The sequence below is a fragment of the Periplaneta americana genome, chromosome 12, assembly GCF_040183065.1.
Source record: "Periplaneta americana isolate PAMFEO1 chromosome 12, P.americana_PAMFEO1_priV1, whole genome shotgun sequence".
Taxonomy (NCBI): Eukaryota; Metazoa; Arthropoda; class Insecta; order Blattodea; family Blattidae; genus Periplaneta; species Periplaneta americana.
In genome coordinates, this window is record NC_091128.1 from 134,376,549 (window position 1) to 134,394,543 (window position 17,995).

The following is a 17,995-nucleotide window of genomic DNA, read 5'->3' on the forward strand; positions in this document are numbered from 1 at the left end:
ATTTTCCAATCAGTGCTTTTGTTGACTTTTCCTTTGGCATATCTCCACGGTATACTTCACGTATTACAGCAAAAAACTCAACTCCATACTCAATTCACAAACTCACAAAACGGGTACACAGTTTAAAACAACTTCCCAAGTCAACTACTACAATGATTCACGTGGCTTTCGAAATACATTTTTTCTTATTGGTTGATTTCAAATTATTCGACTTCTCCGCGCTCTGGTGACAGTAAAACGTAATACACAGAATTATCGATAGTTCTATATCACTTCCCTCTGATGGATAAAAAAGAAACAAGTTACAGGTTCAAAAATATCGATACAATGATCAGTAAATTCAAGTATAATATAGAATACGGATATTTAGGCAACTTTCAGGCATTTATAAGCAAGTAGGCATTTACTAGTGAAATAGGCAATTATAGGCACTATAGAATTCTCATATAATACTCACAATGTCTTAAAATGGATATGTAACCTAAAATCTTCCGCCCTCAGGTTAAGGATTAAAATAGGCATATAGGCATAAATCCGCAGCTTAATTACGACAAAGTTGTAATGCGTGCCATTATCCTACCAAGTGGGAAATGGAACGCTGGGAGTTGGGAGTAGTACGGAGATACAAATGCAATTGGAATATGTATTAATAGGTATAGAATCAACATTTAACAACAATATGCAAACATTAGAGAAACCTAACACTTAATTTTCTTTCATGTAGATTAGCAAGTCACAAATGAAATTTTGAGGAGTTTCAGCAGCACTGCAATCTAAATGAACCCATTCTGAACACAGGACACAACGATACCAGAGTTCATTGTCTTTACCGAATTCACCACAAAACAAGCACTTAGTGTTAGAATATTTTTTTTCTGATTGAATGTTTGAACGCAGGAGAAGTCGTTCTTCAGTCGATTTGTCATACATTTAATATCATCATGGTCTTCTGTTAATACTACTTGATCGTCAGCAAATAGTCAGGTGTGCACTTTCTTATCCCATAGGAACTATTTTATTTTGTTAATATTGAGAAGCTATTAGTCATTTTTTCATGATATTGTTGTATTCGACAGGTAATGGAGAAAAAATGGGAGTATAAGGGTAAAGTGCATCAGTTATTCATAGATTTCAAAAAGGCATATGACTCGGTTAAGAGAGAAGTTATATATCATATTCTTATTGAATTTGGTATTCCCAACAAACTAGTTCGATTAATTAAAATGTGTCTCAGTGAAACGTACAGCAGAGTTCGTATAGGTCAGTTTCTATCACATGCGTTTCCAATTCACTGTGGGCTAGAGCAAGGAGATGCACTATCACCTTTACTTTTTAACTTTGCTCTAGAGTATGCCATTAGGAAAGTCCAAGATAACAGAGAGGATTTGGAACTGAACGGGTTACATCAGCTGCTTGTCTATGCGGATGACGTGAATATGTTAGGAGAAAATCCACAAACGATTAGGGAAAACACGGAAATTTTACTTGAAGCAAATAAAGCGATAGGTTTGATAGTAAATCCCGAAAAGACAAAGTATATGATTATTGTACGAAATGGAACTATAAAAATTGGAAATTTATCCTTTGAAGAGGTGGAAAAATTCAAATATCTTGGAGCAACAGTAACAAATATAAATGATACTCGGGAGGAAATTAAACACACAATAAATATGGGAAATGCCTGTTATTATTCGGTTGAGAAACTTTTATCATCCAGTCTGCTGTCAAAAAATCTGAAAGTTAGAATTTATAAAACAGTTATGTTACCGTTTGTTCTGTATGGTTGTGAAACTTGGACTCTCACTTTGAGAGAGGAACATAGGTCTCTTTGAGAGAGAGAATAAGGTGCTTAGGAAAATATTTGGGGCTAAGAGGGATGAAGTTACAGGAGAATGGAGAAAGTTACACAACACAGAACTGCACGTATTGTAGCCTATTTGTCACCTGACATAATTAGGAACTTAAAATCCAGACGTTTGAGATGGACAGGGCATGTAGCATGTATGGGCGAATCCAGAAATGCATATAGAGTGTTAGTTGGGAGGCCGGAGGGAAAAATACCTTTAGGGAGGCCGAGACGTAGATGGGAAGATAATATTAAAATGGATTTGAGGGAGGTGGGATATGATGATAGAGACTGGATTAATCTTGCTCAGGATAGGGACCAATGGCGGGCTTATGTGAGGGCGGCAATGAACCTCCGGGTTCCTTAAAAGCCAGTAAGTAAGTATTGTTGAAGAACACAAAGCAAGCTTGGAAGTTTATGTTAAAATGGTTTAACAGTTTTAAAATCACCTGTGAGCTGAAGGGAAACGTGGAGAACTGCATTGAGTGATATCCAACATGTGCCAGAGAGTTGTTGACAATTTTAAAGAACGTTTAAATCATTGTATTGCCATTCGCGGTAACTGTTTTGAAAATGTTTTCATCGTGCGTGAATCTTCCATGTCTTGTCTTTAAACATGTGCAGTAATAATTGAAATATATTAAATTAGTTCAAGATTATTAATTATTAAAATTGTTCATATTTTATTGGCGTTGTCGGTACTTGACTGTCCAAGTCCCATATTATAGCGTTCAAAAGTACTTTTTTCAGTCTCTAACCACTTCTAAAGACTGGGGTAAGAGGCGGATCTGTTATACATCATATAGGCCTACATACTTCAAGAGACTTAGCGGAAAGGACGTCATTTTCCTAGAACTAAAACAGAACGCTTGTTGTGGAAAGCACACGTTCTACGTGAACAATTAACAGGGTCAGTGAGTGAGTTTGATTCATAATTTCACATGCCACTTTCTACTTTCAAATATATGTCATCATAAGCAGGTATTCATATTATTTATGTGCCATACTCAAGTAGCGATAGCTCAGTTGACATAGGTCGACGAAGATTTTTGACTATCGACAGAAGAAATACTGTATAACTCATTATTGCACTTCTGTTATTACTCCGACCAACAAGTTACTTAGACCATCAGCGTAGTTCAGTCGGAGCAGTTTTTGGGCATTGGTTCGATTCCCGCTTGAGTTGATTACTTGGTTGGGTTTTTCCCGAGATCTTTCTAACTGTGAGGCGGATGTCAGGTACAATGAATCCTTCGCCAAATACCATCTCGTTATCGCCAATTCCAAAGAAGCTAGCTAAACAGTAAAAAAGTCGTACTAATTTGATACAGACTTTAAATGTATCAAAGGTTCAGTTTGAAAGTTTGTGCATTATTTATGAAAGGACCCTCGTAATGTCTGCGTCCGATTTAGTTTCAATATCCGCCAACATGATCGTATATCGGAATATTTTCTACGACTCTCCTGGCTCCGCTTGCAAGATCGACGTTTAATACATTCTCTTTGCCTGCTATATCGAATTATACATGATTCCACACCCAACTACCTTGCCACTCGTTTACTCTCCTAGCTTCACATCATAATCGTAATACACGTTCACAGCACAATCTGTTACTATCAATACCACGTCATCAGACATCTCTGTACTCAAGTTTTTTCTCAATAGCCATGGCCCGCTCATGGAATTCGCTGCCGCTGGAAATCAAGGGTAGTCTTAGTCTTCAGTTGTTTAAAATTAGGTTGTTTAGAAATATTTTAAATGCAAAGAATTAGTTTTTAGGTATAATTTTTATTTATTATTATTATCATTATTATTAGTATTATTGCTATTATTATTATTATTATTATTATTATTATTATTATTTTACACAGTCATTACTTTATTTTTCCATTAACACTCATATCTAGGTAATTGTCATTGTCTCAATGTAACCCGTGCTGTGCTGATCATACTAATTCTACTATTCCTTTAGTTGTGAGATTATATTCATATGTATTAATTCTTTTTTTTTTAAGTTAATACTGTATACTAGAATTATTTTCCTGTTTGTGATTATGTATTCAGTCTATTTTTAATTATATATTTTTTTATTATTGTTATTTTAAAGTTAATACTGATTGTGTATATGTATTCAATCTCTCTTTTTTACTTAATTATGTTTATTATTATTTTTAAGTTAATATTTGTATACCGGCATGTATTTTTCTGTATGTGATCTGATCCTGGTTGAGTGGAAGAGAAGGCCTGATGGCCTTAACTCTGCCAGGGAAAATAAAACTATTATTACTATTATTATTAAATTCCATCCGAGGACAGTCTCTCCAAAGGCGTCTCTTTAAGATGTAACTGAGTTTAAAAAATACAGATTTAATATCAGGTCTACATACCGATGTAAGGTGCCTTAGCCAGAGTAAGTTTCACCAAGAATTCCATTTTTTTTAGTGAGATTAAAACATTTTTGGAGGAAATGAGAGATGGCTACCGAGAGTTAGAGGATGAAGTGTGGCTGAGTAACTTAGCATTTTTAAGTAAAGAAATTCAGCGCACTGTTTGAGAACTACTATACCTGGTATTGTTTATCTTGTCTCAGTAGCAATAAAACCAAGTCCCTTCAAATGAGGGTGGAGATTATAGGAGGGTTGTGAATTTTCAGGATTCCTTTCAAAACCTTGTTATTGTGCAGGCTACCGGAACTCAATTTCTTGAAAGACAAGCTCAGTGACGGAACTACACAGTACGCAGAGAGATATTTTGTAATTTTATTTTGCGCTACAGAATGCATCAACTAGTCCCTTCCGCCACTGGATAGATGGATGGACGCATCGCTCCACTCCCCCCATCACCATAACAATACAGATGAAGTAAGACATATCTCCTTTCTCTCTCTTTTCACAGTGAGACAAGATACATCACACAGACTTTAGTCTGCAGTCTGGTTACCATATTGAGTCTGTTAACTTGCAAAAGCCAAGCATAAATAAACCATACAACAATTTTGAAACCACCTCACTAGAATTACAAAAGAAAACGCCTGAAAGTTGTGGGGTCGCTGTACCAACAATACAGACGTGTACTGGTGGGAGCTGCAGCGACTCCCAAAGGGAATTTTCATTCCGCAGCAAACGGCAGTAGAACGAGTAACAAATGGGTGGCGTGCTCGGGGCTGGACGGTCGAATTAAAGGTAATTGACGGTCCGGGACATGGCCTGCCTGGCGATCAGCTTCTGCAGCGAGGTCCACCGCAAACACTCATGCTCACCGGGCTTCGGAAATAAATTTAACGAATTTAAGCTCAACAAGAGGAACGGGATAGAAGAGACGACTTTTCCTGTGGAATGGATTCTCTCAGACTTTCATGCGGAACATATCGCAAGGGAAGAGTAAAGAACGAAGTAATTCCGAATAAAGAGCGTGGATTTACTATTTCGCGAAGTTGGGTTCACTCCCCGGCGTTGACTGTAGTGTTACTTTGATGGACAAGCTCGGAGAATGACAATTTTCCATGCAATTCTCTCTTCACCCGCAACATTACACATTTTATTTCAACATTTTCTGTTTCAAATTTACATATCCCTCATTTCATAATATTTCACACTAGAAAATATATATAAAAGTGTTTTTCATATCATCATCATCATCATCATCATCATCATCACATTTTATTTCAACATTTTCTGTTTCAAATTTACATATCCCTCATTCCATAATATTTCACACTAGAAAATATATATAAAAGTGTTTTTCATATCATCATCATCATCATCATCATCATCATCATCATCATCACATTTTATTTCAACATTTTCTGTTTCAAATTTACATATCCCTCATTTCATAATATTTCACACTAGAAAATATATATAAAAGTGTTTTTCATATCATCATCATCATCATCATCACATTTTATTTCAACATTTTCTGTTTCAAATTTACATATCCCTCATTTCATAATATTTCACAGTAGAAAATATATATAAAAGTGTTTTTCATCATCATCATCATCATCATCATCATCACATTTTATTTCAACATTTTCTGTTTCAAATTTACATATCCCTCATTTCATAATATTTCACACTAGAAAATATATATAAAAGTGTTTTTCATATCATCATCATCATCATCATCACATTTTATTTCAACATTTTCTGTTTCAAATTTACATATCCCTCATTTCATAATATTTCACACTAGAAAATATATATAAAAGTGTTTTTCATATCATCATCATTATCATCATCTTCATCATCCGGTTTGGGCTGGGATAGCCATATCAATATGATTTCGGGTAAGATATCTAAAGGAATATTTATGTTAAGATGTTTGTCTAAAACTGTGGAAACAAAAGTGCTATTAACAGTATATTTTTCATATATTCATAGTCATCTTCAATATGGTGTTTTATTATGGGGAACCATAGTTCATCTTTTAATATTTTTAAATTACAGAAGAAAGCAGTGAGAATTATTTGTGGTGTTGGACCAAAAGAACATTGTAAACCGTTATTTCAATCCTGTAAAATTCTCACTGTTCCATCGCTATATGTATTGCACTGTTTGTTATATACCAAAGTGAATATTGATAATTTCCCTTTGAACTTGCATTTTCACGAACACCATACGAGAAGTTGTAACGATATAAGACTTGATTTATGCAGGTCCAAGACTACACAAAACAGTTTTTATTATATGTCTCTGAAGTTTTATAATAGCTTACCTAATTCAACTAAAAATTTAAATTACGATTCATTAAACTCGTTAATTAAAAGAAAATTATATGAACACAGTTTGTATAGCATTAACGAATATTTTAACTTGGCAAATAATTTTGTATGATTTTATTTATATTGACGTTGCTAATGCATAATGTATTTATGTCCAAGCAATAATCTGTCTGTCTGTCTGTCTGTCTGTCTATCTATCTATCTATCTATCTATCTATCTATCATCATCATCATCATCATCATCATCATCATCATCATCATCATCATCATCATCAACCAATTCACGTATTAGACCTAAGAATCTGTTACGGTCTCTATCCAGCTCTTTTTCGGTCTTCCCATATACTTCGGACATTCCTGCAACACCAACTGCACAAATTTCTATATATGCAGACGATACAGCTATTTATGCAACCCATCGCAACATAGCCTCAAATCACCTTCAGCAAACCTTAAACATCATATGCCCTTGGCTTGAAAATTGGCGCATCGCACTGAACTACAATAAATGCGAAGCAATGATATTTACTTTGTGTCGTCCTGCTAATCCTCCATGCATAAATCTTTCAAACAACGTGATACCGTGGAAATCAAAGGATGAAGCTGTAAAATATCTTAGAGTGCACTTAGATCGCCGTCTATCATGGAAACATCACATCAACAACAAACTTAAATTGGCCTACTCAAGACTCGCTAAATTATATCCGCTCCTCAAAATGAAATCATCTCTAAACCTACAAAATTGCATGCTACTTTACACATCTCTATTACGACCTCTACAACTTTATGCCTGTCCTGTCTGGGGAGGAGCTGCAATAAGTGAAATTAAACACATCAGTTATTTCAAAATAAAGTCCTACGAATTTCACTCAATTCTCATTGGTTTGTCCGTAACAGCCAACTGCACAGAGAAACTGGAACTGACACAATCAAACAGTGTATTCATTCACAAGCTAAGAAGTTCTATAACAACCTAGAAAATGTTCCAGGCGCCATCCACTACTCTCTCGGAAGGAAGTCCACATTTCCCACCAGAATCAAGAGCCGATTTCCAATGGACCTCATATTATAATCAAAATTCATCATCACACCAACCTATGTAAATAATTATTTATTAACAATTATTTTTGTTCATTGGGGAGCCCAATCTAGGCTGCCCTCAATTCAGTGTCATATATTGTATTTATATTTTATTTAGAAATTATCTGTATAGCGCTAAATGCGCTGATCGATCAATAAATTATTTTAAAAAAAGTTTCTTCCACTTCTTGAAGTATAGCGTAAGATCCGTTTTGGCAAGCGGTTGGAGGGCATCCTGGCAACATGTGCTTTCCAGTTCAGTCTGTATTGTTCTACGTACTGGGTAATTGAATCTAGTTTTAATTCTTTAAGAATGTCCTCATTTATTTTATGGTCAAGGAGGGAGTAACCAGCAGTTCTTCTCATGTTGTGAGTTTCCTTTAATGGTCCAGGCTGCGCTTGCATATGTGAGAACTGGTCCAGCAAGAGTTTTATATACCCTGAGTCTAGTGCAAGCATGTCAATTGATGCCCACAGGAGCAAGCGCGCACTTTAGAGCCCAGGAGAGCCTGAGCGCTTTACAGCGGAAAGGAAAGAGACAGACGAAAGAGGTGGTATATGCCGCTTGGTCGAGCTATATTCAGGGATGGCCAGCACTGATTTAATAGATAAAGGGAAGAGAACTTATTAAAACTGTATCGATGTTAATTTTTAGATTTGTCTGAGAAGTATAAGTGCATTATAAGAATGTAAGTTTTAATTTTAATGCTCATTTTTCACAAGTTTGATTTTTTTATTCAAAAGAAATATTTTCTCAACTTTTCGTATAGAAAAGTGAAATTTTCAGGTATAGGTCTATTTATTTAGTAGCCTTACAGAATGTTTTCGTAAATCTAATATACCGTATATACGTATTACTGAAGATAGTGTATTGAAATTTTTGAAAATATTCGCATGGAAATTGTTTGCAAGGAAATGAATTAACAAAGCAACTACTGTTACATCATGAGAAAAAGAAAATATATGTTCCCATGTGTTGCAAAGATGTCAGCTCTATAGCTTCAGCACATTTCGAGAAAATAGTTTAATATTCTGATGATGGGAAGTTGCTCACAAATATCACCTTAAAAGAATAATGCGATAAGAGTTTTGTTATGTAATATTAGTTAGCCTACACTTAAAACAGATACAGTACCTAGGTAACTTTGCTTTGTACTGTAATATTGTTTTGATTATTTAATTCACACAATTAGTTTATTGATTACTTTTGTAAGGCTAGAGATACCATCAATATAAATTCCAACTTATCATGTCATACTCAATCTCTTTATTTGGAATATCACTTTCTTTATGAATGATGTGTTTCATCCACTTAATACAGTAATATTATACTACTATGCAATTTAAGTGAATATTCCTTCTTAACTCTCTATTATGTCATTAAGATTTGAAACTAGTGCAATATCAAGAAATCAGTGTTAGTACTTTTCTTTTACAGACAATATAGATAATATTAAACAGAAAGAAGCCATATAAAAATAACGACATAAAATTTCACGTTCCGTTTGAAGTTTGTGCACCACTGTTTTCTTAATCCAACAGGTTGCTTATTCATATACACAACCCTTCCTCTTTCCATACTTAGCGCTTGATGCCCGCAAACGACGTCAAGGTCAGAAAAATGCGCTTGCTTTGACATCACTGGTCTAGTGTGTCGCTGGACTTGAGAAGGCTTAAAAACCTGGTTGATCACACCTAGGATCTTGGTGAATTTGGACATTTTAATCTTCATATCTTCTTCGTCAGCAAATGAGAGATTGCAGCCAAGATAATTGAATGAATTAACAAGTTCTATTGAAATATTATTTACACAAATTTTACTCTGAATTGATTATGTGCCTAAAAATGTCATTACTTTCGTTTTCTGTGTTGAGATTGTCATATCAAATTTGGAATCAGTATTTTCTAAGTTATGTATGGCACTTTGGAGATCGGATTCCGTTCTGTATTTTTCATAATAAAGTTAATGTATAAATTCAATAAAAGTAAAATGGAGAATTTTCTTTAGGAAACACGTCAAACTTCCATATCATCGGCATAGGAAGTGTTACCGGTTCTAGTCTACGGTCGCTCTGATGGCGAGACTCGTTAGAATATGAGGAATGGTTAAGGAACTGCCTGAACCATTAAAATACGTTCATATGGATTTCACTTATTCATTCCTACATCTTGAGAGTTTTATGTGGTCTACAACCTGTGAACTAATTCGGTCGCCGTGGAGATTACTAATTCGGTCTAATCAACCATAGAGATTTAGTAATTGATTTTGTGAATCGACATTTACTTTTCCATTTTATTTATGATAAAAGAGTCATTACAATGCTTACTATACTTGTTTTTTTGAAAGATGGGACATGACAGTTAAGCGGCCGAGCTTGGAACTATAGTGCCATGTTGCCAATATTGACTACACGCTGCCAGCTGAAGGAATCTAGCAATGTCGTTAAGATGGGTGACGTTAAAACATTCATTGACAGTTGACGTGAAGGTAAGAAAATAATACAAAAATCGACAGAGAATCAAAGACGAAACGTGCCAATGCTAACATTGTGTGCACAATAAATGTCGCCAAGAGAGATATTAAGCACTCAACACGTGGGAACTGTAAATTTGGCAACTCAACCGTTGTTACCATAGCAACAGGCCTACCACGCTATGTGACATTCAGTTGTTTTTCCGATCGCAACGCTTCTGTGATGTCCCATCTTTCAAAAAAACAAGTATACCAATGCTAACCTTAAACTTTTGTGCGACAATCTGATAATGACACAATTTCATACGTTGCTGAACATTTCGTACAGTTGTATACTATAATGGGCTACAAAAATAATGTTTATTTTCCTCTAATTTTTTTCTTATTGAGAAATAAAATCGAGAAGACGTAATGCAGTAACTATTAGGGATCTCTGTAAAAAAAAATGGACCTTGTGCTAACACTTTCCAAGTTCTTTTGTGATTTTGAGAAAGCAAATTCGTAATGCTAGTTTAACAGTATTTCTACTTACTTACTTACTTACAAATGGCTTTTAAGGAACCCGAAGGTTCATTGCCGCCCTCACTTAAGCCCTCCATCGGTCCCTATCCTGTGCAAGATTAATCCAGTCTCTATCATCACACCCCACCTCCCTCAAATCCATTTTAATATTATCCTCCCACCTACGTCTCGGCCTCGCTAAAGGTCTTTTTCCCTCCGGTCTCCCAACTAACACTCTATATGCATTTCTGGATTCGCCCATACGTGCTACATGCCCTGCCCATCTCAAACGTCTGGATTTTAAGTTCCTAATTATGTCAGGTGAAGAATACAATGCGTGCAGTTCTGTTGTGCAACTTTCTCCATTCTCCTGTAACTTCATCCCGCTTAGCCCCAAATATTTTCCTAAGCACCTTATTCTCAAACACCCTTAACCTATGTTCCTCTCTCAGAGTGAGAGTCGAAGTTTCACAACCATACAGCACAACCGGTAATATAACTTACTGTTTTATAAATTCTAACTTTCAGATTTTTTGACAGCAGACTGTATGATAAGAGCTTCTCAACCGAATAATAACACGCATTTCCCATATTTATTCTGCGTTTAATTTCCTCCCGAGTGTCATTTATATTTGTTACTGTTGCTCCAAGATATTTGAATTTTTCCACCCCTTCGAAGGATATGTCTCCAATTTTTATATTTCCATTTCGTACAATATTCTGGTCACGAGACATAATCATATACTTTGTCTTTTCAGGATTTACTTCCAAACCGATCGCTTTACTTGCTTCAAGTAAAATTACCGTGTTTTCCCTAATCGTTTGTGTATTTTCTCCTAACATATTCACGTCATCCGCATAGACAAGAAGCTATGTAACCCGTTCAATTCCAAACCCTGCGTGTTATCCTGAACTTTCCTAATGGCATATTCTAGAGCGAAGTTAAAAAGTAAAGGTGATAGTGCATCTCCCTGCTTTAGCCCGCAGTGAATTGGAAAAGCATCAGATAGAAACTGACCTATACAGACTCTGCTGTATGTTTCACTGAGACACATTTTAATTAATCGAACTAGTTTCTTGGGAATACCAAATTCAATAAGAATATCATATAATACTTCCCTCTTAACCGAGTCATACGCCTTTTTGAAATCTATGAATAACTGATGTACTGTACCCTTATACTCCCATTTTTTCTCCATTATCTGTCGAATACAAAAAATCTGATCAGTAGTCGACCTATTACGCCTAAAACCGCACTGATGATCCCCAATAATTTCATCTACGTACGGAGTTAATCTTCTCAAAAGAATATTGGACAAAATTTTGTACGACGTCAACAAAAGTGATATTCCTCGAAAGTTACCACAGTTGGTTTTGTCCCCCTTTTTAAAAATAGGTACAATTATGGACTCCTTCCATTGTTCTGGTACAATTTCCTTTTCCCAAATAGCAAGTACAAGTTTATAAATTTCGCTATATAATGCAGTTCCACCCTCTTGTATTAATTCTGCTGGAATTTGATCGATACCTGGAGACTCGTGCTTTTTCAGATTTTCTATCGCAATTTCGACTTCTGAAAGCGTCGGTTCGGGTATAAATGGCTCAGCAGAACAGTATTTCTACAGTGTAAGATAATATGTTGTGCGTTTCACTTGACACAGAATTGGTTCAAACATATACAAAACAAGTGCGTAGAGAAATCCCAAACATTATGTTCGGTATAGCCAGGACCGAGTTATAGGATAACCGTAATTCCTAATCATTCTCGCTAGGCCCGAATTCGTATGCAGAGACACACACACACACACACACACACACACACACACACACACACACACACACACATATATATATATATATATATTTTATCAATTTATTAATTTTACTGGTGTAACTACCGGTACTGTCATAAAATACCTCAATTAATTATTGCATGTTTTATTCCAACAGTTGACGGGGATCGCCATCCTGGCCGTGGGTATCTGGATGGTGGTAGAGCTGTACAAGTACATGGAGCTATCGACCGAATTTTCTGCCACGGCGCCCTACGTACTCATTGGGACCGGGGCCCTCATCATCCTTGTGGGTTCACTCGCCTGCTGCTGCACAGTCAAGGGACAGCCCGTGCTTCTCTACATCGTGAGTACAGTCTCCGCTCTCCACTATCAAAGGAAGTTGGCGCCAGATAACACGCATATCTTGCAATAGTTATAAATACTGTTAAATATAATTTAAGCACTGCCAACATACATAGTACACAAGCTTGAAATCTGCGTCTGCAACTTAGGAAGAGATGTTTTACGGTGAACTCGCGTTATATAATGCAGACATTTTCATCTGCAGTAGGCCTATATCTTTAATAAAATGTTCTTCCTGTGACAAGAAAAATTGGTATATATTTGGAAAATATTATAAGAAAGAGATATACCTAGGCACTTAGAAGAGGGACGGGGAACTCGTATTGTAAACAGAGCAGTCAGCATGGGTACCTACATACAGCAGCAAGTAAGGTAGCGGGAGAGGTTGACTTAGATAGACTGATTCCAATTTGTATGCAGACACATCTTTTTAAGAACCATAGAATTTAGAGAAATCAACAAGACGAAGTCTCGATCTAAGCCGGACCCTTGCACTTAAGTACCCTAGTATATGCGCTTATTGTTCCTTTTCGACAGGTGAAATTCGTCAATCCGACACTGATAGGTGAGCCGTCATGCCTCAACTCTCACAGAGCTAGATTCCAATGACAGAAGCGTAACTGACAAGTCCCAATAACCAGAGTTCCAAGTCTTTCCTCTATCAGCATCGGAAACCCGTCCTGCTACCAAGACTTCATCATAACCTGTGTTAAATTATTGCAGATGATAGATGAAAGAGGTTTAGAAGACGTGGAAGAAAGGATAAATAAGAGAATAAACAAGAGGAAATGAGGATCAGAAGAGGCGAAACACGGAGAAAGAGAGAGGAAAGAAGGACAGAGGATCAAGGAAATGATAAAGTATAAATGAAGATTGAAAGGTGAATGGGATGAGAGGAGGGATAGAGGAGAGGAAAAGAGGATTAGAAAAAAAGAAAGAAGGAGCTGGAGAAATAAGAAGGAAATGAATAAACAGAGCGATTAAGAGAAGGGTGAAGCAGAAGAAAATAAGAAAGGAGCAAAGGGAGCTATAAAGATGAAAAGAATCTGCAGAAGGTAAGAAGGAAATGAGAAGGAAAGAGATAAGAAAAAAGAGAAGAGAAGGAAGGAGAGAGGTAAATGTAATCAGAAGAGAAGAGAAGAAAAGAGAAGAGAAGAGAAGAGAAGAGAAGAGAAGAGAAGAGAAGAGAAGAGAAGAGAAGAGAAGAGAAGAGAAGAGAAGAGAAGAGAAGAGAAGAGAAGAGAAGAGAAGAGAAGAGAAGAGAAGAGGAGAATAGAGAATGGAGAATAGAGAATAGAGAAGAGAAGAGAGGAGGGGTAGGGAAGGAGAGGAGAGAAGATGGGAGGGGAGGGGGAGGGAGGAGGAGAGGAGAGGAGAGGAGAGGTGTGAAAGGGTAGAGAAAGGACAAAGGAAATTGAAAGGCAAAGAGAAGAAGGAAATAAACAGAGAAAGGAGAGAGATGATAAGAAAATAAGGAAGTAGGAGAAGGTTGAGAAGGAAATGTGAAAGGAGCAAGAGCATAAGATATTAGGATGAAAATGAAAGAGGAAAAGATAGAGATGAGAAAAAGGAAGAGATGAGCAGTGGAAGAGTGAGAATAAGAAGGGGAGAGAATGGAAGGAGAATATGAAAAGAAGAGGAAGAAATGACGAAATAGGGAAAATAGAAAGAAAGAAAGAAAGAAAGAAAGAGAGAAAGAAAGAAAGAAAGAAAGAAAGAAAGAAAGAAAGAAAGAAAGAAAGAAAGAAAGAAAGAAATATGGGAGCAAGGAATGAGGGGGTGAAAATTAAGTTAGGGAATAGGGAAGTGAAAGAGAAGGAGAATAAACAGAAGTTAAGGGTAAGATTGGGAAGAAGAAAAGGGGACGGAAAGCGAAAAGGGCTTTCAAACTGGAAAGAAACAGAGGGAGAAATAGAATAAACAGATGAGCATAACGTAATTGAATGCAATTAAAAAGTATTAGAATGTTTTTCCTACTCTTAAACGATCGAGTGTTACCCTCCATGGGCGAGGGATTACGTTAACCCTCTGGTGTGAGCATGCTGTGTATTTTCCATCGCGTTATTGCATTAATGGCTGGGTGCTTCTGAAAGGCTCTTCTTACGCGCCCTTGCCTACAGAGCAACCATGCTTTATCAATGCATGGATAATGCGAAAGCGTCCCTGGTGTGTTCCAAATGACAAAAGCTTGTAAATACATGATAATTAAATCATTAATGTATGACAAAGCGCTATGAGTGTCGTGTCATCCTTCCACCCCGAGCGTTCGCATAACTGTCTTGTGCTCGGTCCATGTGAAAGTTAGTCTTTGTGGGAACTAAATCTTGTCCCATGACATGCGTCCTCAAGCTCTGGAATACGTGTCAAATACTGGATTTATCATACAAGCTTATAGCCTGGGTACTAAACTAATTTTCAGTACGCAGTAATTAGTAGAATACCTCATAAGTAGGGGTATAATTTCTAGGGTTTAACGATATTGTTAAACCTGGAGAGAAATAAAAAATAGGTTGCAGCCTCCAAATTACTCTTCAAGGAACGACCACTCATATAAATTGAGGGAAAGAAGGCAGAGGACGGACACTGGAAAGTTTTCTTTTCTCAATCGTACTATCAGGGACTGGAATGCATTACCTGCAGACTTACTGAAGGCTTTACCAACAACCAAAAATGTATTTAAAAATAGGCTTAAGGACTTTACTAATAGACGGTAATTATACACAGTATTTAAAGGGTGTAAATTATATTTTGTTATTGAAGTGTTGTATCAGTGAAGAATTATGTTGTGTCAGTGAAGTGTGTTGTGTCAGTGAAGTGTGTTGTGTAAGTGAAACGTTTTCCTGTCAGTGAAGCTTTATAGTTTATAGTGGCAGTGCAAAGTATTTGAACAGTGAAATGGTTTTGAAGTGAAATCAGGATAGAATCAGTGAAATGTGTCGTAGTTCCAGTGCAGTGAGTGAGTAGACAGCGAAATGAGTGTAGTGTTGAAAGGTACTTGCGCAGATATGAAAATATCATACTCGTGGCTTTTAGTTCGAACTTAGGTTTAAGATAAAAATTAGATTTATTTTAAATGTTATTTTAAGTGATCGTGCTTCATTTAATTTAGGATGTCCCGTGTTATTATTAATATTATTATTATTATTCGTGTTATTATTAATATTATTAATATTCTTATTATTATTAATTATTGTTAGTATTAATTATTAGTACTATTAATTGTATTTTTAATTAATAAGTTTATTATTGCCATTATTGAGTGTAATTAGTTACCACTGCCACCGGGTATATATACCTTATTTTATTTCATGGAGTGCAGTTTCATAGAAAAGACTTTGCCGACAGACCTTCTACTGCCCACTACTAATTGGTTGTCATAAATAATTGTCAGAGTTGTTTGTGTAGGAAGTCATAAATCTGTAAGTGGATGTTCAAAGGAGCCACCGAACTGCACTCCTTGAAATAAAATAAGATATACGCATTGCAGTGTGAATAAATACATACATACATATACTCGAATTGTGTTTAAAAAATCATTTTATGCATAAAAAATGCAAATCCCTTAATAACAGTCCAAAATTAAATGAAATATGTCTACGATTTTCGCGAAATTCATATAAAATCACAAAATTACTTCATAATCACGATATTTTCGACAAAAAAAACTGGTTTCCTGGAGAATTCGCACGAAAAATTATCCCTCTTTCGAAATAAGAAGTGAACATTTTATTCGTTATAAAATAAACATGAATATTTCTACACATTTTATCGTTCAGCATTACTAGAGCCCGGATGTTTAGGCATTTATTTTGCTTAAAATAGGCAGGCATATGGGCACTAGAAATAGTAAAAATAAGCAGTGAAATAGGCATTTATTATTTATGAAAACAGACAAAAAAATAGACAAATACTTAATAAACTATCCCATACGGTACTCACTTTCCTTGGTTACATGTCACAACAAGATTCTTTTTTTTTTTTTACTTGTCAACTGTCATAGTTAGCTGCCTGTCAGAGAGAACGTTTTTCATGGTGAAAAAAGATATTTCTACATCCCCTGAAGTGATTGGAGCAAACTTAAAACAACTTATTTCAGAAGGACTGTCTCTACTTCCTTTCAGAGTTCGGGAAAAACCGACTGTGTATTGTCTCAAAAAGAGAGGTGTGAGAAGGGATTAGTGACTTCAAAGTACGCGTGACTTGTGCGTGCAAGCGACAACAGTAACGGGACCTAGAGACTTGCTTTTAATACTTCTCTCATCCCCTTTCTTTCGCTGGTAAACCCCGAAGTGACCTGAGCACTGAGGGTTATACTGTTCAAACATCTTTGTTAAGTGACATAAAAGATGAAATCAGTAGGGGAGAAAAGTTTACGACTTCTTGGAAATACATGTATTGCTGGAGAATAAGATTCTCAGCAAATATTTATGTGAGGTGAATATATATTTTTTTAATTGTACAACAATTCTTTCTTGTTTTTTATATAATTTATGTGCGGTTTATTTTAAATGCATTAAAAATATAGGAAATGTGCAATAACGACGTAAAAAGGCATTTAACTTTAAAGTAGGCAACGGGAGCTAAAAAAGGCAAAATAAGAATTGCGCTTATCGTCCCCAAATGTGTGGAAACGTGTTTATCTCTAATAGGTCTTTCATATATACACTCAGTTTCAAAAAGGCATTTTGCCTAACATCCGGGCTCTAAGCATTACATACGTATGGTATCTGGCAAAGATGTAGGCCTATGCACAGTTTCAGGGACTACTTTCAGAGAGCAACGCAAGCAGACAACAGCCATTCGACTGTGAGGGAGTGACGGCACTGCTTTCTTGATCTTACGAAAGCACTTGTTGCGGGAAAGAGAAAAAGCTTCGAAACGTCGGAGAAACAACTTATATGGTTGTAACACCCAAAATATTTCATGCAAGACGATCATTGTAATAGCCTGCCCTTTCTTACTTCTTTCCAGTTGACCTCTGCAGTTCAGAATCTATAGTGACTCAAACTTCAACACGTTCTTTTTTAATTGTTAATGTTATTTGATGACGCTGTTAGCCGAGCTACGTCGAAGGAAACCAGAGTGCTGCATTGGAGTTAAATCGCTCGTTTGAACTCGGTCGAGTGTCGCACCCTCGAGTGAGATACGATCGGTCGTGATACGCTCATAATAAATAGAGCACTGCAAAGTTTTGAAATGATAAACATCCATGATGTTACTACACATTTCATTA

General features: G+C 36.1%; 1 protein-coding gene and 1 long non-coding RNA gene across 3 annotated transcripts in view; one reads left to right on the top strand and one right to left on the bottom strand.

Annotated features, from left to right (window-relative positions):
• The window catches only part of LOC138710906 (tetraspanin-7-like), a 289,955-nt gene that overhangs the window by 94,897 nt on the left and 177,063 nt on the right, over positions 1-17,995 (top strand). For both annotated transcript variants that reach the window (XM_069842100.1, XM_069842101.1), the window contains exon 2: positions 12,575-12,763. In XM_069842100.1, the coding sequence (XP_069698201.1) occupies positions 12,575-12,763 (189 nt within the window). The remainder of the gene's footprint in view (positions 1-12,574; positions 12,764-17,995) is intronic.
• Positions 1-17,995, bottom strand: part of LOC138710907 (uncharacterized) — a 220,256-nt gene that overhangs the window by 61,879 nt on the left and 140,382 nt on the right. The window lies entirely within an intron of this gene.